We start from the raw sequence: 22,973 nt of genomic DNA on the forward strand, positions 1-22,973 counted from the left end.
AATAATTAATTGTAAAGATGTTATTTTAAAGGACTTAGTATCAAAATATTAGTATAATATGTCCCTTGATTTTTTATTAAGTAAACTTGTCGTGTTATGTTCCAAAATTTCACACAGTTTAGGAATTAAAATTAAAGATAATTTTGACAATTTTAAAACGAGGATGCATTTATTGTTAAACATTTTTACCTTCCTTGATATCAAAATTGAAGAAGAGTTACTAAAAGAAAACAAAAACTCATTTTTTAAAATATCACAGTTTAATATTTATTCGTAAACTCAAAGATGATTTTCCATAATTGTGAAACATGATCAGAAATTTCGCATTCAAATATTTTAAAATTAATATATTGAATGGATCTGGTACAAAATTAGATTTTGTTGTGATGGAGGGGGGAAATTAAGAGAAAAAGATTGTCATGCACATTAATTGTATTTATTAGTTACTTACAAAAGCAAAAGGATTTTAATTATTATTGAGTGTATTAATAAATTAGAAGGAGGTGGAGGAATGATCGCGAGTAAGAAATGGACACGTCATCTTGATCAGTGTAAGACGGTGCGTTGTGTCCTGGCCTATTCTTCTTCCCACTTCTTCCTACCCTCTTTTCTCTCGTCATTTCTGCCACTCTTCATCGATCTCTTGCGTTGCTACGATTCCATTTTCCAGTTTCTGATTTCCGCATACCTAACCCTTCCCTTCTTCATCGAAACTGCAATCAAAGTATCACATTGGATGAATAAATCGCCGTAGTTAGGGTTCCATTCGATCGAACCAAAATTGAATGTAATCAACACCTCTCTTAAGTCTCAGAGCTGGGGGCGAATCACTCTCGGCCTCTCGGAAGCCCGGCGGCGGCGGCGGCACCTTCATCGTCGCAGCAGGGACTCTGGTTCTTCCTCCGCTTCCACAATGCGCCGCGTGTCCACACCCTTGCTCATCTTCCCCAGGTCGAATCTGTGAGCCGTTACGCATCCGATCTCAATCGCCCTGTCCAGCTCCGTCCGCCGCCAGTCATGGAAAACGCCGCAGCCGCCGCAGCCGCTGTTAGTTCCGCTCCTCCGCCGCTCGAAGAACCTGAGTACTTGGCGCGCTACATGGTTGTCAAGCACTCTTGGCGCGGCCGCTACAAGCGGATACTTTGCATTTCTAGCGTTTCTGTTCTAACTCTTGATCCTTCCACGCTTTCTGTTACCAACTCCTACGATGTAGCGACGGATTTCGAGGGCGCCACGCCTGTTATTGGCCGCGACGAGAATTCGAATGAGTTCAACCTTAGCGTGAGGACCGATGGACGCGGAAAATTCAAATCCATGAAGTTCTCGTCGCGGTACAGGGCGAGTATTTTGACGGAGTTGCATCGGATACGCTGGAATCGGTTGGCGCCAGTGGCTGAGTTCCCAGTGCTTCATCTTAGGCGACGTGCGTCTCAGTGGGTTCCTTTGGTAAGTCAGGCCGCTCCACCATTGGTTTTTTAGTGTGATTGATTTTATGTTTTTGATGATTGCTTTTCTGTGAACTTCATCTGACATGTAATTAAAGACGGCGGAGTGAACATGCATGCATTTTGATTGTGGGATTCATGCTTGCATTGCGATGGCTAAGTGTGTGTGGTACTTTTTTTTAGTTGTTGTGTGTTGTTCGTAATTTGTTGTGTGTGATGGATTGCGAGTATGCGCATTTGTGTCTTTCTTTTGTCTCATTCTGATCAGGAAAAAATACGAGTATGAAGTTTGTTTCGATAGGGAGTTTTGGAAGAAGGATTTAACTTATAATTGATTTTAAAATACCACTCATAAAAATGTATTTGACTCTTCTGAAAGCGTGGAAGGATATAGTAATGTATTCGTATACATTTACGATTTTTTATGTACGTGTATGTAATATAGTTATAGATGATTGATATTTCACGGACGTTTGAGATTCCTTATTTTGCCTCGCTTTAGAAGAGATGGATCCCCATAAAAAAGGTTAAACTATTATTTGGTCCTTGTAATAGCCCCACTTTTAAGTTTTAATCCATGTACAAGAAAATTGTAAGTTTTAGTCCCTGCATGTACATAAAAGTTGAGGTTTGGTCCTTATTGCTTGCATCAGAGAAAACTTCCTGGTGATCTAAATCCACTAAAGAACTATCTCGCAGTGATAAACCACCACACAAAACCATTGAAGAGATTAAAACTTGTAGTTTTCTTGCACAGGGACTCAAACTTTAGAGTGACGACAACTATAGGGATCAAGTAAATTGTTTAACACCTAAAAAATGTCTTTATTGGATATCAAAACCCACAAATTTTTGAATGTTGATAGTTATATATAAGGGATTTTTTTCAAGTGAAATAAACGATGGGATTTCAAATAATACCAACAACAACAGGATTTAAGAAATTTCTTTTTCTCTTCTATGGTTTTACCTCAGATTCTTACCCGTAAAGCTGTCTCTCTTTCTATTTTGCACCTCTCTTTCTTTCTCTCCCACACCTTCTTTCCCTATCCAATAGCAATATAAAATACAGGTTTACAACTGTTGTGTTAATTGTAAAACTTATCAACATTTCCACTTTTTCCCTTCTTAAACTGCATTTTGATTGTCATATATTATGTTGAAATTATAATATCAAGTACTTAATATTTAGTTTAAAAGTCACATTAATTGTGATCACCCCAAGGATGAACGGTGCTACCTACAGAGGGCTAACCAGAAAAGCCAAGGTAAGTGCTGTAGAGTGCTGTCACCATGATGCGGCTCTTGGGCAATTGAGATCCTATCTCAATTAGAGATGTCAAAGTAGTGCTTATAAAGCTTGGGCACTTCATAAGTTGGTTTCCTGGGGTCCAACTAGACCTTAAACTCAAATGCCAAGATTTTTGATTTTGTAGTTATTTGTTACATATGAAAAAAAAATAGTATAATTAATTATTTAATTTTGCGCAATAGGATTTGCAATTAAATTTCCATGAATGCCAAATCCATCATAACAATGAAATCCTTAATTGAAACACTACCTTAATATATTTTATATGGTGTAGATTATTATTACTATTATTATTATTATTATTTAAATCTTTGTGTAATAAAACAGTTGCCTTATTGTGTGATTAACTTACACAAAAATAGAGGGAGGTGAGTAGCTAAACTAATTATCTTGTATGACTGGCGGCTTTCACAGAAATTGAAAGTAACCTATGTCGGTGTTGAGCTTATTGATACAAATTCGGGTGATCTTCGCTGGTGCTTGGATTTTAGAGACATGGATTCCCCTGCAATTATTCTTCTCTCTTGTTCTTTTGGGAAGAAAAACATTGATCATGGTAGCGGATTTGTTCTTTGCCCCTTATATGGAAGAAAGTCTAAAGCTTTTCAAGCTGCTTCTGGATGCACAACATCAGCAATTATTTCAAATCTGGTATGGTTGGCTTTGTCTAAGCTTAAGTATTTATTCTGCTTGCTTTTGGTACTCTAAATTAGCGTGCCTTGTGGAACTTAATTAAAGCAGCATTTGTAAAATTGCTTTGGTTAAGCTTTCTGGATAACAAAGGATTATTGTACTTCCTGTTTTAATATCAACTGTAATAACAGTGCATAAATTTTATTTCAGACAAAAGCTGCCAAATCCACAGTTGGGGTGTCCTTGTCTGTGGAGAGTTCTCAAAGTCTCTCTATTTCTGAATATATAAAACAAAGGGGTAACTGGTCACAACCTTGTATATGTTACTTTCACTTTCAAGTTTGTTGTTTATCTGCTGTGAATTTCTTTATTAATCTTGAACAAATAAATGTAATGCAGAAAAGGAGGCAGTTGGAGCAGAAGATACCCCATTGGGGGGTTGGTCTGTAACAAGGTTGCGTTCTGCTGCCCATGGAACTCTAAATGTTCCGGGGTTGAGCTTAGGAGTTGGCCCTAAAGGAGGACTAGGTGATCATGGTGATTCTGTATCTCGTCAGCTCATTCTTACAAAGGTTTCACTTGTTGAAAGGCGCCCTGAGAATTATGAAGTAAGTGACGTAATAAGTCAACTTTTGAATAGGATGTAGCATTTGTAGATGCATATCCATTATTATGTTACAGGCATTGACTCATGCTTATTGAATTTCTTGCACATGACATTAGGCATTGATAAACGATTGTTTCTTGAGATATTGTTTCAAACAAATCTTGGATGACATGGTTACAGTGGAAGGTTTTGCTGAGTTTATGTCTTCTGTTTTCTATAAACCTACGTATGCAGGTTACATTTGGATAAACTTTGAAATAAAGTGCTTTTATACTATAACTATTTTATTCGGAGAAAAGTGTTTGAATTTATTTATTTTTTCTGGAAAGTTATCCAGTAGTGTTGTGTGTGTGTTTGAAACATTCGTTTTAGTTAGAAAAACCTATTGTACAAAGAGAAAGCTTTAGTAAATGCATTCTCAACTTGTTACAGCAACAACAAACAAGCAAGTAGCATCACTGTTGGAGTTAAAACAGACATTAAAAAGGAAATATTAAGCTTGAATGATGCATGCATCTTCAATATAATGTGTATTTGTCCCTTTATCTATAGCATCACTGTTGGAGGTAAAACAGACATTAAAAAGGAAATATTAAGCTTGAATGATGCATGCATCTTCAATATAACGTGTATCTGTCCCTTTATCTATAGTTCTGTGTTGGGTTATGTCAAATGTTGAGAATTTTTACTAGATGTGTGCAGGCTGTTACTGTTCGTCCATTATCTTCAGTAAGTGCTCTTGTTCGGTTTGCTGAAGAGCCACAGATGTTTGCAATTGAATTTAGTGATGGATGCCCCATCCATGTAAGCTTTTGTTGTGCTATTCTAATTTGTGATTTATTATGCTATTATTTTTCTCATGCATATTTTGTGAATTGTAGGTTTATGCAAGCACGTCTCGTGATAGCTTACTTGCAGCATTTCGTGATGCTTTGCAAACTGAAGTAGGTAGATGTATTTCATCTGGGTTGGCAATTGTTATATAATTGCATGTTTGATATATGATGATTGATGACCTATAATACTTGTGTTATATATCATAATATCAATGTTGACCGGTTCTTGATTGAGTTAATCTTATTATAAAAATGAAATGTTGTGAAATGGAGTGTCCTAGTGCATGTTTGATTTCACCTGATATTTATTTACAGGGTCAATGTGCCATACCTGTATTGCCAAGACTGACAATGCCTGGTCATCGGATTGATCCTCCTTGCGGGAGAGTTTTTTTGCTATATGGTCAACAAAAGCCTGTTACTGATGCAGAAAGTGCATCAATGCATTTGAAGCATTTAGCAGCTGCAGCCAAAGATGCTGTTGCTGAAGGTGGATCTATTCCTGGATCTAGGGCTAAACTATGGCGTAGAATAAGGGAGTTCAATGCCACTATACCATATAGTGGTGTACCTCCAAACATTGAAGTACCAGAGGTTACTTTGATGGCCTTGATCACTATGCTTCCTGCTGCCCCAAATCTTCCTCCAGAATCTCCTCCGTTGCCTCCCCCTTCACCAAAAGCTGCAGCAACTGTGATGGGTTTTATTGGATGTTTACGTAGACTACTTGCCTCAAGAAGTGCAGCATCACATGTGATGTCTTTTCCGGCAGCGGTTGGAAGGGTAATGGGTTTACTCAGAAATGGTTCAGAAGGTGTTGCTTCTGAGGCTGCAGGGCTTGTAGCTGTACTCATTGGTGGTGGGCCTGGTGATGCAAATGTAACAGATTCTAAAGGGGAGTGGCATGCCACAATTATGCATACAAAGTCAGTTTTGTTTGCTAATCAGAATTATATCATCATTCTTGTGAACAGATTAAAGCCAACATCAGTATCACCTTTACTGTCAATGACTGTTGTTGAAGTGCTTGAGGCTATGATTTGTGATCCACATGGTGAGACCACCCAGTATAATGTTTTTGTTGAATTGTTACGCCAAGTTGCAGGGTTGAAACGTCGATTGTTTGCACTGTTTGGTCACCCTGCTGAAAGTGTTAGAGAAACAGTAGCAATGATAATGCGATCAATTGCAGAAGAAGATGCCATAGCTGCAGAGTCCATGCGAGATGCTTCTCTGCGAGATGGTGCTTTGTTGAGGCATTTACTGCATGCATTTTTCTATCCAACTGGCGAGCGGCGTGAAGTTAGTCGACAGCTTGTTGCCCTTTGGGCAGATTCCTATCAACCAGCTTTGGAGCTATTGTCCCGAATTCTGCCTCCTGGTCTTGTTGCTTACTTGCACACACGTGCTGATGAAGCTCTAGCTGAAGGAACGAATCAAGAAGAGTCATCAATTGGGAAAAGAAAAAGACGTTTACTTCAGCACAGGAAAGGTCGCATCGGGAGAGGACTTATTTCTCAAGAACAACCTTTCCCTTCAGCTAATAACTTTGATGTTTCTGATTCAGCTAGGCAAACAGTGGGTACTGTTGTCAGAGGCTTAGACAACTTTCATAAAACTGGTATGGACCCTAGTTCTGGAAATACTTCAAATATTCAATCTTCAGTAGTACACACCAGTGAACATTTGAACAATGGATCTTCTACAGTAGATGTGCAAAATGGTCATTCAACTTTTATGGCTTCGGCTAATGCGGTGTCAGCAAGCTCAAATGCGGCACCTGAATCTGAATTTCAAAATTCAGTTGATCCTGACAACAATTCGGTTGGTTTGCAGAATGAAGGCATTCCTGCTCCTGCTCAAGTTGTTGTAGAGAACACCCCTGTAGGATCTGGTCGGCTTCTATGTAATTGGCCTGAATTTTGGAGAGCTTTTGATCTTGATCACAATCGTGCAGACTTGATTTGGAATGAGCGAACCAGGCAAGAGTTGAGAGAATCTCTGAAAGCTGAAGTTCATAAACTAGATGTTGAGAAAGAGCGTACTGAAGATATTGTTCCGGGGGGCACTGCCTTGGAAATGGTATCGGGTGTTGAGAGTGTGCCACAAATATCTTGGAACTATCCTGAATTTTCTGTTCGTTACCCTAGCTTGTCAAAAGAAGTTTGTGTGGGTCAATATTATCTGCGATTACTGCTTGAGAGTGGCAGTGCTGGCAGGGCACAAGACTTCCCATTGCGTGATCCTGTTGCTTTCTTCAGGGCACTTTACCATCGTTTCTTGTGTGATGCAGACACCGGACTTACTGTAGATGGAGCTGTCCCTGATGAATTAGGTGCATCTGATGATTGGTGTGACATGGGTAGATTAGATGGTTTTGGTGGAGGTGGTGGATCATCAGTGAGAGAGCTTTGTGCAAGGGCGATGACAATTGTATATGAGCAGCATTACACGACCATAGGCCCTTTTGAAGGCACAGCTCACATTACTGTTCTATTGGACAGGACAAATGACAGAGCTTTGAGGCACCGACTTCTTTTACTTCTGAAGGTTTGTAAATTTAAATTACTTTTTCCTAGCTGTCTTCTCTGTGAGTGGGAGGAAGGGTTAATTTGCTTTTCTATTGTGTCATAGTTGCATTGATGTTCATCCTAATATTTTTGCTTCAAGAGTACCAAAATTTTGGCAAGTAGTTGATCTAAAGGAAAATAAATTTTGAATTTTGATCTTCATTGTGCTAGTTGCAATTTGTAACAGGAGCAGTGGCCATTAGCCTAATGATCATTCTAAATGGAATTATGTTTTAAAGACACTTGCGTATATTGCAGTTTCTCAATTAATATGGATTGAAAATTTAAATTAACTATGATTTATTGAATTTCAGGCATTGGTGAAGGTTTTATCAAATGTAGAGGCTTGTGTCCTAGTTGGAGGCTGCGTATTAGCTGTTGATCTGCTCACTGTGGTCCATGAAACTTCAGAGAGGACATCTATTCCCTTGCAATCAAATTTAATTGCTGCTAGTGCTTTTATGGAACCCCTTAAGGAATGGATGTATATTGACAAAGATGGTGCTCAAGTTGGACCTATGGAAAAGGATGCTATTAGAAGGTTGTGGTCCAAGAAGGCTATTGATTGGACGACAAGGTTTTGGGCTTCTGGGATGCTAGATTGGAAGAAGCTGCGTGATATCCGTGAACTTCGTTGGGCACTTGCACTTAGAGTTCCTGTCCTTACCCCGCCTCAGGTAGAATCTAGTCTAAGCTGGAAGATAATATCAGTAATAATAGCTGTTGTAATGTTTTCTGTAGGTAGATTTTTTTTCTTCCCATTTTTTTTGCCGAGTGGTCTCTAATTTTTTTCTCAGCCTTATTTTTTTAGTGTAGACATGTGCTTATTTGTTTTATTTGAATTGCTTAAATTTTTTGGGGAACTATTGAGATTGGCCACTAATTTTAAGGTTCTGTTATGTTGAATTGTTAATAAATGTAAGCTTAGACTCATTTGGAAATCAACCTAGGGTCAAAGAAGATAGTTATCTAAATGGTTAATTAGTTGTCTTATCAAAAACAGTTTTTGACATCCTTAATTTTATTTTGCTTGTATCCTTCTAATGAATAGAATATGAATATTATGTTCAGGTTGGGGAGACAGCTTTGTGTATATTGCATAGCATGGTGTCTGCACATTCAGATTTAGATGATGCTGGAGAGATTGTTACTCCAACTCCCAGAGTAAAACGAATCTTGTCAAGTCCGCGCTGCCTTCCACATATTGCACAGGTAATTTCAGGAACTGTACCTTTGTTAACCAGCGATGTTGGAAAATATTGATATTTGTTGGGACGTGCCTCATATTAAAGGGTCTGTTTGGTCGAACTTCTCCAGAAATATTTTAGGAGAGAAAAATATGAATAAAAAAGTGAAATTGCTTTCTCCACCAATTAAAATTAATTTAGAGAAACTATATTAGGGAGCTTCTACAAATTAACTTATGTATAATCTAAATTTAATTTGTGGAGAAGTGAATTTCACCCTTCTCCGATAAATTTTTCTTCTAAAAGTTCAAACAGATCCTAAGTAGTATTTCCTTTTCAAAATTTTGGCAGATTTGATTGTCTTAAGTCTTACATTTATCATTTTTAATTCAAGTAGTTTGATATGTAGGTGATATGATAACTGCTTAGCTTGTCAACTTTTTTCTAAACAAATAGAAATTATATCAAAATTCAAGTTGAAAGTTCTTACCGTGTATTTCATTAATTTTTTATATAAAAATATACATTTTTTATTATTGTTTTTTTATTTTATAAATTTAATTTTCTATTGCTAAAAATTAATATTCAAGCTATTTAAACTAAATTATAAATATATCTTGCATATTTTAACTAAATTAGTTTATTTAAATTAATTTTATAAAATAAATAATTAAAAGTTATTATTTTTGTCTTTCTTTAGTTTTTCCCTTGTTTTGGCGGTACCTAGGCAGGGCAGTTCAGGGTATCCAGCCCATTTTCAATTAGTGACTTGACCCTGCTCATTTTCAGCATGCTGGGGCTAAGCTAGCCTGTCTTTTTCTTCCCTTGTTTTTCTACACTTCCCACTTCTAAATAAATTCAAGTATTATACTATTATGATTTCATTTGTGTCATTTCATTTGGTGGGGTGGGGGGTTGGTGGGTATAGGCCATTCTTTCTGGGGAACCAAGTATTGTTGAGGCAGCTGCTGCATTACTTAAGGCCATTGTTACCCGGAATCCCAAAGCTATGATCCGTCTGTACAGCACTGGTGCATTTTACTTTGCACTGGCATATCCTGGTTCTAATCTACTTTCAATTGGGCAACTATTTTCTGTCACCCATGTTCATCAAGCATTTCATGGTGGGGAAGAGGCTGCAGTTTCAAGTTCATTGCCTTTGGCAAAACGTAGTGTTCTTGGTGGGCTTCTCCCTGAATCTTTGTTGTATGTACTGGAGCGTAGTGGTCCAGCAGCATTTGCTGCTGCAATGGTTTCAGATTCTGACACCCCAGAGATAATATGGACCCACAAAATGAGGGCAGAAAATCTAATTCGTCAGGTAATCTAAACTTTGTAGTAGCCACTTTGGTGATTTTATTTTTCCTTAAAATTTACAAGAGTATATTCACTTGGTTTATTTCCATAGTGTGATTGATTTGATTCTCCTTTGCTCTTCATCAGGTTTTGCAGCATCTAGGCGATTTTCCGCAGAAATTGTCACAGCATTGCCATGTTTTGTATGACTATGCCCCCATGCCTCCAGTGACATACCCAGAGCTGAGAGATGAAATGTGGTGTCACCGTTATTACCTCAGGAATCTATGCGATGACATTCGTTTTCCGAATTGGCCAATTGTTGAACATGTAGAGTTTCTTCAATCATTACTTGTAATGTGGCGTGAAGAGTTGACTAGAAAGCCTATGGATCTATCTGAAGAAGAAGCTTGCAAGATCCTTGAAATATCCTTTGAGGATATATCTAGTGACGATGTAAATAAAAGAAATTCTTTGGATATTGCAGATGAAGCATCTAGCTTATCCCAGCAGATTGAGAACATTGATGAAGAAAAATTAAAGCGACAATATCGGAAACTTGCTATGAAGTATCATCCTGACAAAAATCCAGAAGGGAGGGACAAGTTTCTTGCCATACAGAAGGCCTATGAACGTCTCCAGGTAGTTACATGTTTCCATGCCATAGTCAGGCTTCTTTGGAATCTTGTTTCAACTAGTGTCATTAAAGCAGCATGGTTCTTTCTAGTTTTCTATGTAAAGGTTTTCATATTTCTGTAAGTATCTCAGCATACACATTATGGACACCTGTGCTGTCTTAAGCTATAAATTTTGAAATCAAGTATCTTGTTCAATAAAGTATGAAATCTGTACATTGCCTTTTATCTAGAGGTGGCAATGCAATTGTGATTTATCTTGGGTATATGTTATTGACTTAAAATCCTGATGGGGAAAAAATGTACTTGTGCATATTTATTTAGCTTATATATTTTAATGTTTTAATGAGCCACTACTACAAAATGCACTCATTCAAGGTTACTGTAAATACAGCAGAATAATGGTCCATCAAATTCATAATGCTCATTCATTTTCAGTCTGATTTCTTGGGGCATGATAATACCCTCCATTACACAATGAATTGGTCTATATTTATGCCTTCTATAATTTGTTAACTTATACATTTTGTTAACATAGGCTACCATGCAAGGGTTGCAAGGTCCGCAGCCCTGGAGATTGCTACTTTTGTTGAAGGGGCAATGTATTTTATACAGAAGACATGGAGACGTTTTGGAGCCATTCAAATATGCTGGCTATCCCATGTTGCTGAGTGCTGTTACTGTGGACAAGGATGATAACAATTTTCTTTCTTCAGATAGGGCACCTCTCCTTGTGGCTGCATCAGAGCTGGTCTGGCTGACGTAAGAGTTCCATGTTCTTTTTTCTTAGGGTTCATCATTCTTACGAAGTGGGGGTTGAGTTAGGCCTATACCACTTTGTAAGAACCATAATGCTATTAGATCTAAACAAACTCTGGTAACCTTTGCTCTTTCGTTGAATTTTCATATGGTTAGATGTGCATCTTCTAAACTGAATGGTGAAGAGCTGGTAAGAGATGGAGGGGTACATCTTCTTGCAACTCTTCTTTCCCGTTGCATGGGTGTTGTTCAGCCAACTACTCCTGGAAACGAACCATCTGCAATCATTGTTACAAACATCATGCGAACATTTTCAGTTCTTAGTCAATTTGAGGCTGCCAGAGCTGAGATACTTGAATATTCTGGATTAGTTGAGGACATTGTGCACTGCACTGAATTTGAACTTGTACCTGCTGCAGTTGATGCTGCCATACAGACTATTGCCAATGTTTCAATTTCCTCTGAATTGCAAGATGCTTTATTGAAGGCTGGTGTCTTATGGTATGCCTCTTCAATTATTGTTTTATTAAGTATATTATTTTATATCAATTTCAATTTTCGAGGAAGATGAGTCTAGAGAGTAATAGGATAAGTAGCTTCAATACGTGCATATTTAAGTAGTGTTTGTTTCATGTGTTGGCTGTTGTACGTGCTTTCCAACTCTGGCTCTCTGAAATTTCTCAAACAGTAATTTTCTTACTAGTTTCTCAGTTTATAGATCCTTATGGAAACTAGTTATTTCTTAATTTTCTCAAACTGTAGCCCGTTTGTTTCTCAGATTTTCTTATTTTTTAACTCTGACATCTCTATAGACACCACCTAAACCTTATATTTCATGTTGTCCCGTGTAATAGAACAAATAAGATTGAACTTTGATGCTGCACTAAGCAAATGAGGTGGGAACTACTGACAAGGGAAAGAAAGTAAGGATTAAGAGGAATACTCCCTCTAAGTGATTAGCCAAACCATAGTTATTGGTCTTACTCAGAATTGTTGCCAATAACAGGTTTAGCAGATAAGGCATGGGAGCAGCACTTTTCTCCTGAATGCATGAAACTTGCATCAGCAAATGAGGCGTGACATAAAAGTTTGTTTGCTAATTAACATAAAACGCAATATATCTATCAGTTTGTTTGCTAATGAGCTCAAATTTTATATATCTACAATAATTATTTATGGCACTGAAAAAAAATATAATTTAATCCTACTTATTTATACTTGAAAATATGTTTTGGACTCATCTGTTTAATACGGTCAATGATAGGTACCTTTTGCCACTGCTGCTTCAGTATGACTCAACTGCAGAAGACTCTGATGCAACAGAATCACACGGTGTTGGTGCTAGTGTTCAAATTGCCAAAAACATGCATGCCATTAGAGCATCTCTGGCCTTGTCAAGACTCAGTGGTCTGTGTAGTGATGAGAGTGCAACACCTTATAATCAGGCAGCGGCTGATGCCCTTAGAGTTTTGCTAACTCCCAAGCTCTCTAGCATGTTAAAAGATCAAATGCCCAAAGATTTACTGTCCAAATTAAATGCAAACCTGGAATCACCAGAGGTATTTTTTTTCTTATCATCCTTAATTGTGCAAGGAAGAAATTTTTTCATGATGGGACTTGATTTCTTGGTTTGCACTGTAAAGGTCTCAATTAATGTCTGATTCCATTGCACAGATTATTGGAACGTAGTCTGAGTGACTAATCTGTTTGAGAAGAAGTTATATATGGAGTCATTACTAGGACTAGTGGCTAGGTCTGTATTAATTTTCTAAATTTCAAAAGATTATTATTGAGTGTTATTCAAGAAGGCCATGAAGGCACAATTGCAGAAAGTGGTGGCAAATTTGTTACTGGCCACCGCAGCCATGCTGTGGTGAATTGGATTTTTTGTGGCAATGCATCATGAATGATGTCGTGGAAATCACACAGCAGGTTCAACCTGTGGAAGAATATACAGTCGTGGGTCAGCTCAACCCAACCTGAGTTCCATGCATCCCTAGTTCCCTTCGAAAACTGTTATGGGTACTGACCCAATCCAAGCCCAATAGTTCTTTTTCAAAGGGTTGGATCATACAATTCAACCCAAAAGTAAAAAATCCTAAACTACTAGCTGCAACCCAACACAAGTTTCTGGTTCAGCAATCATAGCTGCTGTGATCGACCACAGGTGCTACCACCACATGCAACCTAGACATTTTTGTACAAAGATCTTCAGATTAAATGAGAGATTTTTTTTTTTGGAAAGAAAGCAATTGCTGAAAATATCTATGGCACAGGGAAAAGGACACGGGCCTTCTGGCAAAGCCCTGGACATTATAAATAAAGTTTTGTACTAAAACTGATTCAGCAAATCTTTAGAGCCTTCAACTCATTTTTTATCTTGCTGATGTTCAGTGAGATAATCCATGAATTTGTCACAAATTATTGTCCATTTTGTTGGTTTAAATTTATGAAAATGAAATTAAGCTGTCTCTTGATTGTACTTGCTTGGTGATACTATCTTTGGATTCTCTGCAGATTATCTGGAACTCTTCAACGCGAGCAGAGTTGCTGAAATTTGTGGATCAGCAACGTTTAGCTCAAGGTCCTGATGGCTCATATGATATTAAGGATTCACACAATTTTGTCTATATAGCGCTGTCCAAAGAATTATTCATTGGAAATGTTTACTTGAGAGTCTACAATGATCAGCCGGACTTTGAAATTAGTGAACCAGATACTTTTTGCCTTGCTCTGATCGATTATATATCTTATCTTGTGCACAATCAATGTGAAGTTGCCAATAATAAGGTTGAAGAAGCCAATGACAATGTTCAAGATGCCAATCATAATGTTGAAGATACCTCCAAGTCTTCTGAGGATACGAGTGAGGCTGTTGATGAATCTGTTAATGAGCAGCATGTTCTAGATAATTCTGGCACAATGTCTGAAGAACAATCTGTGGGAAAGGAAGAGCTTGAGCTGATTAAAAATCTGCATTCTGCATTTACCTCCCTTCAGGTTAATTCCTTACTGCTTTATTTTTTAGTGAAATGCTTTTTATTTGGCATATCTGACTATTTTTGTTTATTATCTGCAGAACCTTCTGACTAATAATCCCAATTTGGCATCCATATTTTCTAACAAAGACAAGTTACTACCACTTTTTGAATGCTTTTCTGTGCCTGAAGCATCAGTCTATAATATCCCTCGACTTTGCCTAGCAGTGTTGTCACTCTTAACTGCACATGCTCCTTGTTTGCAAGCCATGGTTGCGGATGGGTCTAGTCTTCTGCTTTTGTTACAAATGCTTCACTCAGCCCCAAGTTGTCGGGAAGGGTCCCTCCATGTTCTCTATGCATTGGCAAGCACACCTGAACTCGCCTGGGCTGCTGCCAAGCATGGTGGTGTTGTCTACATTCTTGAATTGCTTTTGCCTTTGAAGGGTAGGAGACATTACACCTTACTTGGTCTTTTTGTGTTCTCGCCTCTAGATTTTGTTTGCTGAATTGTGTTGACAATATTCACAATTCCATGCAGAAGAAATTCCACTCCAGCAAAGAGCTATGGCAGCTTCCTTGTTGGGAAAGCTTGTTGGCCAACCAATGCATGGACCAAGAGTTGCTATAACACTTGCAAGGTTTCTCCCTGATGGTCTTGTATCAGTAATTAAGGATGGACCTGGTGAAGCCGTTGTAGTTGCCCTTGAGCAGACTACGGAGACACCAGAACTTGTATGGACGCCAGCAATGGCAGCTTCCTTATCTGCACAAATTTCCACTATGTCATCAGAGCTATACCGTGAGCAGATGAAAGGGCGTGTTGTTGATTGGGATGTACCTGAGCAGGCATCTGGACAGCAGGAAATGAGAGATGAGCCACAGGTATTGCATAATATGTGATATTTAAATTTGTCCTTCTTATGACATGGTATGATGAATAATTTATATTCTCTTAAATGAACTAAAATTGTGTGGATGCAGGTTGGTGGCATCTATGTTCGGCTGTTTTTGAAAGATCCCAAATTCCCTCTTAGAAACCCCAAAAGGTTTTTGGAAGGTCTACTAGATCAGTATTTGTCATCCATTGCTGCCACACATTATGAAGCACAGGTTGTTGATCCAGAGCTTCCTTTGCTCCTGTCTGCCGCCCTAGTTTCTTTATTACGTGTGCACCCTGCTCTAGCAGATCATGTTGGGTATCTTGGATATGTACCAAAATTAGTTGCTGCTGTTGCATTTGAGGGAAGGAGAGAAACAATGTCATCTGGTGAGGTAAACAGTGGGAGACATGCAGAACAAACATTTGACCCGGATATTGACTCAGCAGAGAACACACAAACACCTCAAGAACGTGTGCGCCTTAGTTGTTTGCGTGTATTGCATCAACTTGCAGCTAGTACCACATGTGCTGAAGCCATGGCTGCAACAAGTGTTGGAACACCTCAGGTATCTGACAAAACAAGTTCTATATGAATATGTTAATATACAATTTTACATTTTTTTATGCTTTCGTATGCAATGTTCTGCTGAAGATAATGTGATTACCAAGACATTTTCTTGTCTGCCATGGAATTTCCTTTATTCATCTCAAGGATCATCCCTCTGTAATACCTGTATCTCAAAAGCCCATCTTCAAATTCCATTTAGTGTGTGAATTGTTATCCTGGTTCACCAAAGAAGCAACTATTGACCTTTTTCAACAGTTTATTAGCTTCTAATAGACTTGTAACTGTGGGGAAATGGCGAATGAAGTCTTGTAACTGTGGGGAAAATCATGCTATTTTGGAGAAAATTAGGTTTTGATGACAACTGTTCTTTTTTATTTTTATTTTGTTTCCTAGGGTGGGGTTTATGGTTTAGATAACGTTTCTGTTGGGAGTATGGGTTAAATATTGGCTGTGGGAGGACATACCAATCAACTGAAGTTGATATTAAATGACAGCTTGTGAGTGTGGAAAAAAGTATTTGTAAAGTTTACATAATTAGTCAGTCTCATGCTTTAAAGAGGGTTCTAGTTTCTTTTTGATAATGATGGAATGCTTTTATTGCTGGTGTTTCCTATATTTATAAATATATTTTGCGCTGTCCCTACTTTATAAATGTCTTTGACCAAACAAATAAATAATTTAAATTTCTTCTTCCAGGTTGTTCCACTGCTAATGAAAGCTATTGGATGGCAAGGTGGAAGTATTTTAGCTCTTGAGACTCTAAAACGTGTTGTGGTTGCTGGTAACCGAGCCAGGGATGCTCTTGTTGCACAAGGCCTTAAGTGAGTACCTTGTATAATTGAAAATTAATTTACTTTTAACTGATTCAATATTTTATGACATGGAGATCCGAATTCATGATAGAGCATTGCATTAGTTGGAGACAACTTCAACAAGATGCTAGTGAAAGAGAAAACTCATCACATCAATTTCGATTATAGGGCCATGTTCTTTCCTTTTATAAAAATATGGGTTATGTCCTTTGACTTCCTCTTGTTTCTGGTAGAATTGAAGTTCAGTTGTGGTAGTGATGCGTGATGACAAGTTTGAAAATTGAATTAAATTAAAAGTTAGTAAACCCCTTAATTTTACCGAAATATAATTGCAAATAATCTCACCAGTGAGGTTGGCTACATGAATCTTGCAATCTCCCTAGGTTAATGACAAATTAGTTAGATATATTCATCACAAATTCTTACTTGGTCTCCCTCTTCTTTTTTGCAAGAACCGTGTCTTAAAGAGTGGATTTTAAAATTAACTGGTCTGATAGCAAGTGACACGATAGACCTAACAAACCTTGTAAGGACAAGTTTTGATACCATCTTAGAAAGTGAATTTTAAGACTCACAAAAAACCAGTTTGATAGGTGAGATTTGCACCGTGCTTGTATATTATAATTTGGACATATTTATAGTTGATGTGAGATCTCTAACACCAAGTAATCTTGTTTCATTAATTGTAATGCTAAAGGTTTTTGTATGTGTGATAAGTAAGTACCCAAGCACTTGGGGAACCCACCTTCAAAAGTTAGCTAGCTATTAAGTGGAGAGAACCAAACGCTTAATACTTCCTCGAGCACCACATAGTTTGTGGGACTATGACACTCTAATTCCAGAATTCCTATCATAGCGCCGCCAGCCAAAGTTTAGGTAGCCTTTTTCAATACATCTACAACCAGCTCTGGTACTGATTTGAAAAGTACCCAAACACTTACGGAAGTACCCTCAACAAGTAAGCTATTAAGGGGGGAAAGGCCAAACACTTAAATACTCCACCTAGCAGTCCATACTACTCAAGGTGGGACTTGGGCACTGGGTAATACAACCGAAGTTCCTATCAATGTCTCAACCATCTTTTTGCATTTTCTGTCTTTTCTTCAGTTGTTGTTTGTACAACCGTCACTTTGTGTAAAATAATTTGTATCGTTTTCTTCCTTGTGTTGATACACATTAATTTTAATATTCATTTTTTCTCACCTTTTTCTCTTGTTATTCCTTTAAAGCTCAACATTTACTGCCATAGAATATGTATACTGATATGTTCAACTTGCCTTTGGACATTGATTGGTACTTTCCCACAAATAACTCAATATCTTTTTATTTTTTTCATTTTAACCACCGCATTTGTATACCATGTATTTTCTCTATTTTATAACATCGATCTTGAATATTTGAATTTATAAACCTGTGGTATGACACCGTTTCTATAGGAACATAAATGCATTTTATTCAATTACCCTTGCATCCATGAGTGCTCTCTCTCACTTAGTGGAAATATGATATAATTTAGAAGGGTAAGAGAAATAAAGAGGGGAAGAAAGAAGAAAACAGAAGAAAGAGGATAAAAGGAAAGAAGAGAGAAACAGAAATGAAAGAATTGTGCAATGCACTTCTGTCATCATCATTCAGTCTTATTTTGAAGTTAACCTTTCTTATGGCCTTGAAATTTGTGTTTTGCTGCTGTATCTCACTACGCCTAATCTGTCTGTCTGATTTTGAATTTTTACAATTTTCCATGTAATGAGACTGTTGAAGGAAGTTTGGATGGTCTGTAACTGAGGAAATGTAGAAAAAATGAATTTTCCTACTACATATTAGGAAAGCATGAATGGCTACAATAGTTTGTTTTGAAACAACTGCATGCTTCAAGACTAGCTTATATGTTTATGGAGTGGATTCACAAACTCAATGCTAAAATAAATTTTGCAAACAATGCAGAGTTGGTCTTGTTGAAGTTCTTCTTGGTCTTCTTGATTGGAGGGCTGGTGGAAGGAATGGCTTTTGTTCTCAGATGAAGTGGAATGAATCTGAAGCATCTATTGGCAGAGTGCTTGCAATTGAGGTTGGAATCTGAGTCAATTTTATTCTTGCTCTTTCCTTTGAGGCTTTCTTTCGCATTTTTCTTTCTTTACAAGTACTTTCTTTATGAAAAAATGTCTTCCTGTATGCTCCAGTCTACTTCCCAGTATCAGAGTTTTAGGTATGAGGGAAAACAGAGAAAATATTATAGGAAGAGAATGGATTATTATTGCACTGAATGAGAAAGAAGATGCAAGCTTGAGCATAGATAGGCTCAACAGAGGTTACAACAGTAACAAACTAATAATGGCAGAAAAACAGATTACTAACTAACATCCAGTTGAATATCTGAATGTTTACATTTGTATGTCAATAGTCCCGTCAAACTCAAGGGGAAGGATTTTTTTTGGGAAAAATCCTGCACATTGAGTTTTCTCCTAGGAAATTCAAGACGGTTAGAAGAAAGAGGCTTGGTAAGAATATCCACCAACTGATCCAAGTTAGAAATATAATAAACTTCAAGTTGTTTGGATAACACTTGACCATGAACATAAAAATGTGCTTTGCTCTAGAGTCAAAAACAGGGTTTTGTACTATCGCAACTACACTTTTATTGTCACGGAGCATTACAAAATTGTAGAAAGAAATATATAATTCTTTCCGGAGAGCTTGAATCCAAATAATTTCTTCTAAAGATTGAGCTAAGCTGTGATATTCAACTTTGGTGCTCAATCGAGCAATGGCACACTGCGTATGTGACCACCCAGAAGCGAGATTAGGTCCCAAAAATATTGCAGATCCAGAAGTAGGCTTTCTATCATCAATGTCAGATGCCCAGTAACCATCACACAAGGCTGTGCTTGAAGACCATGAGAAAGAGTGCCTTTAAGGTGTCTTAGGATTCTTTTAACAGCTGTCCAAAGGATTTGAGATGAATTGTAACATAACTGATATCATGTCTTGTAAGAGTAGCATATTGCAAAGTTCCAACTACTAATCTGTACAGAGTAGGATAAAAAAATAAATCTGAGCCTGTTTTAGATAGTTTTCAGGATGAGTCCATAGGAGATTATATAGGTTGAGCTTCGGTCATTTTTGTTTTGCAAAGGGTCTCTAATATATTTACTTTGAGTTATCACAATAGGCTTGTTAGAAAGATAGTTGATTTCAATACGTAGAAAGTAGCTAAGATTATCCAGCTGCTTGAGAGAAAAACTAGAGTGCAATTTCTAGTGAGCTGCTGAATAAGAGATACAGAGGTGCCAGTGAGAATGATATCATCAACATATACCAATAGGTGAACAATATGAGAGTCATGCTGATAGGTAAATAGTGAAGGATGACATTTGCTGAACAGAAACCAAGCTGTAAAAGAGTTGTGAATTTGTCAAACCACTGTTTAGGTGTTTGTTTTAGGCCATAAATGCTTTATTTTGTCTGCAGGCCAGAGATTTGTCCGAGGCCTCAAATCCATGAAGTTGGATCATATACACTGTTTCTTCAAGAGTGTCCTTGAGAAAGGCGTTATTAATATCTAAATGAAACAAATCCCGTTCTCGTTAAAGTAACAATAAGAATAATTGAGAGTAAATATGTTTGATAACAGGAGAATAAGATTCATGAAAATCAAACCCATGACTTGATTGAATCCCTTGACAACTAATCTGGCTTTATATTTATTAACAGTTCGATCAGCATTTTCTATTACCTAAAAAATCCATTTATAGCCACTGCTTTTATATCTGGGGGTAAAGAAACCAGATCCCAACTGTTTTTATTAAAACATCATAATATTCCTGTTTTATAGCTGACTATCCATAACCTGTTTAACACTAAAAGGTTCAGTATGAGACAAACACGATGACGGATGAATTATAGGATTATGAAGACCAAATTTAGATCGTGTTTGCATAGAGTGAGTATTTGGAGGCCTGGGTAGAGACTCAGATTCTGACTCAGTAGGTAGAGTTGTAGGGTCAGAGGCAGTTGAGGACTGAGTGGGAGACATACTTTCTGTATTAGTGGAATGAATAATGGTTCAGTTGGAGGGGGAGAGATTAGGAGTAAGATTGATATTCTGAGAACTGGAGGTAACAGGAGCAATGGATTCAGGAAGAATACCAGAATAAGGAAACCTGATCTCCTTAAAGAGAACATCTTTTCAGGTGTAAATGTGACCGAATTTTGACAAATAGAAATAGCCTTGTTGAGAGGTAGAATAGTCCAAGAAAACACTTTATTGTGATCGGAAATCTAATTTGCGACTGTTATTAGTCTAAAAAGGGAAAGCAAGCACAATCAAATGCCTTTAAAATATTGTAGTCAGGTGACTATTTATACAAGACAGTGTAAGGGACATTGAATTGCAATGAAGCTGTGGGAAATCTATTGATTAAGTAGACAGCAGTATTAAAGGCAAAGTCCCAAAATTGTAGAGGAATAGAGGCATGATGCAATAAGGTTAATCCTAACTCGGTTTTGTGTGAAGTGGTCCTGAATTTCTTCCCACACCTGATACAAGTGGATAGATCCAAGAACACGAGACAAGATCGACTTTGTAAGCGTTCACTGAAGCCAAGTAAGCAAGGTTTGATCTTGCACTTTCCATTCTTCCTAGGCTGGGTTTATTTTTCCAAAAGCATGGTCATCATCTGAAAATCACTGGATTTACAACAAGTCGGTGAAGTCTACCTGACTTTATTACAGGGTCAACTTGTTTCCACTGAAGATTATTGGAATCATCAAGTTTTTCAGCTATAGAATTGAGAAATATTGGGAAGCGGAAGGTAGGGAGTCTGAATTGTGGCCATTGCAGAACAATGTCTAGCTCACGATACCAATCAGAGTTTTAGGTATGAGAAAAAACAGAGAAAAGATCAACAGAAAGAGAATGGATTATTATTGCGCTGAATGAGAAAGAAGATACAAACTGATCATATATAGGCTCCAGGAGAGGTTACAACAGTTGAATAACTAACTAATCATAGTAGGAAAACGGATAACTAGCTATCATCGAAATGAATAACTGAATGTTTACATTTATATCTCTAATACCATGTAAAACCACACTTGGTGTTTTAGTGGTTTTTAACCAGTTCACATTTTGTTGGTAATAATAGTTTCTATAGGATCAACGATCACCATTTAGTTTCTTAAATCTGACATCCTGCACTTTAGATTAATAATCGATGCATTTTCTCGAGTCTATATTTTGTACTTCTTTCTGTGGGTATTTTTATTTCTTTTTCATTAGTTTTTTTGCACAATTTGGCAAACATTAAAGAAAGTACTTGCAGTTGTGGTTGTTTCTAGAGAAAATATTGTGTTGATTAACTTTTCCCAATATTCTATTGATGGTTCAACAATTGTTTTTGACGAGTTACTTACCTCATTAATCAGGTCTTGCATGCCTTTGCTACCGAAGGGGCTCATTGCACTAAAGTGCGAGAACTATTGAATAATTCTGATGTAAGTCTCCACATTTTTTAGTAGCAATATAACATTGTTGTTTGAGCTTTTGGCCTTCGGCTTTTGCCTCTCGGCAGCCTAAACATTGTTTCTGCATTTTGGTGCTCCCTGTTTCAAGTATGCTACTATCCACATATTAGTTTTCACCTTCTACAATCATTTTCCCTCCTGCTTTCCAGGTTTGGAGTGCTTACAAAGACCAGAAGCATGACCTATTCCTCCCTTCAAATGCTCAATCTGCAGCTGCCGGCATTGCTGGTCTCATTGAAAATTCATCATCGTCGAGACTCACCTATGCCCTTACTGCGCCACCACAATCCACTACTTCCAGAACTCCTCCGTTATCCTCTGCTGACTTCAACGGAAAGCAGGATCAGTTTCTATAGTAGAACAGTAAGACATTTTTACTTGACGGAGCATATACCCAAGCCTATACTTGTAACTCACCTGTATAGTACACTGTACAGTTTTGTTATATACTTGCTCCTGGGTTAGTAACTAGGAAGCATGTGCAATTTTCTCTAGAGTATTCGTTTGTTTCGAGGGATTCTTCACCTTCCCTCCCTTCTATCCTTGTAAATTGGATTCTGTATTTTCTCTTTTGCTGCAAAACAGTGAGGTGATTTTGCGCATTTCGTGAAAGTTTTATTGTAGTTGGTAAAGATGAAGATGCCAGAGCAAAGGTTTGAATCATTGATTTTTTAATTAATTCAATTTATATTGAAGTAGATTAATAATGTGCGCTAATTATTGATTTATTGTGATATTTGTGTGGCTTATGAATTTGGGCAAGTCAGAAAGACCATGTTTACTGATAAATTTAGAGGCACCTGTATTTTGTGTACCCATTTAAAACTTGGTTGGAAGCAGCTGGAACGTTGTCTGAGTGATTGGATCAGACATGAAATGATAAAGTTGGCCGAATCTCTTAAAAGACAGCAAATCAGTCGGTTATCGGT

At 37.5% G+C, this 22,973-nt stretch overlaps 1 protein-coding gene across 2 annotated transcripts; it reads left to right on the top strand.

The window, feature by feature from the left end:
- The first annotated feature begins 564 nt into the window (after positions 1-564).
- Positions 565-22,742, top strand: GRV2 (DNAJ heat shock N-terminal domain-containing protein). Of its 2 annotated transcripts, XM_047309724.2 has the most exons (22): positions 565-1,446; positions 3,172-3,408; positions 3,601-3,688; positions 3,790-3,998; positions 4,700-4,801; positions 4,879-4,941; positions 5,149-7,383; positions 7,718-8,080; positions 8,475-8,615; positions 9,519-9,911; positions 10,034-10,528; positions 11,060-11,283; positions 11,437-11,781; positions 12,545-12,839; positions 13,798-14,280; positions 14,360-14,705; positions 14,800-15,143; positions 15,243-15,707; positions 16,406-16,530; positions 18,466-18,589; positions 21,946-22,014; positions 22,194-22,742. In XM_047309724.2, the coding sequence occupies exons 1-22, from the start codon at positions 1,018-1,020 to the stop codon at positions 22,398-22,400; spliced, it is 7,782 nt and encodes a 2,593-aa protein (XP_047165680.1). In that variant the 5' UTR covers positions 565-1,017; the 3' UTR covers positions 22,401-22,742. The 2 variants fall into 2 exon arrangements, with proteins under 2 accessions (XP_047165680.1, XP_047165682.1); XM_047309726.2 differs by lacking the exons at positions 565-1,446; positions 3,172-3,408; positions 3,601-3,688 and having other exon boundaries at positions 3,794-3,998; positions 4,690-4,801.
- Positions 22,743-22,973: the final 231 nt, after the last annotated feature.

The sequence above is a fragment of the Vigna umbellata genome, chromosome 1 (assembly GCF_029865625.1).
Source record: "Vigna umbellata cultivar VRB3 chromosome 1, Vumbellata_1.0, whole genome shotgun sequence".
In the NCBI taxonomy this organism is placed as follows: Eukaryota; Viridiplantae; Streptophyta; class Magnoliopsida; order Fabales; family Fabaceae; genus Vigna; species Vigna umbellata.

Coding starts and splice junctions, on each gene's coding strand:
- GRV2 (XM_047309724.2), top strand. CDS start 1,018: ATGGAAAACGCCGCAGCCGCCGCAGCCGCTGTTAGTTCCGCTCCTCCG. Junction 3,409..3,600: donor CAGCAATTATTTCAAATCTG/GTATGGTTGGCT, acceptor ATTTTATTTCAG/ACAAAAGCTGCCAAATCCAC. Junction 7,384..7,717: donor GACTTCTTTTACTTCTGAAG/GTTTGTAAATTT, acceptor ATTGAATTTCAG/GCATTGGTGAAGGTTTTATC.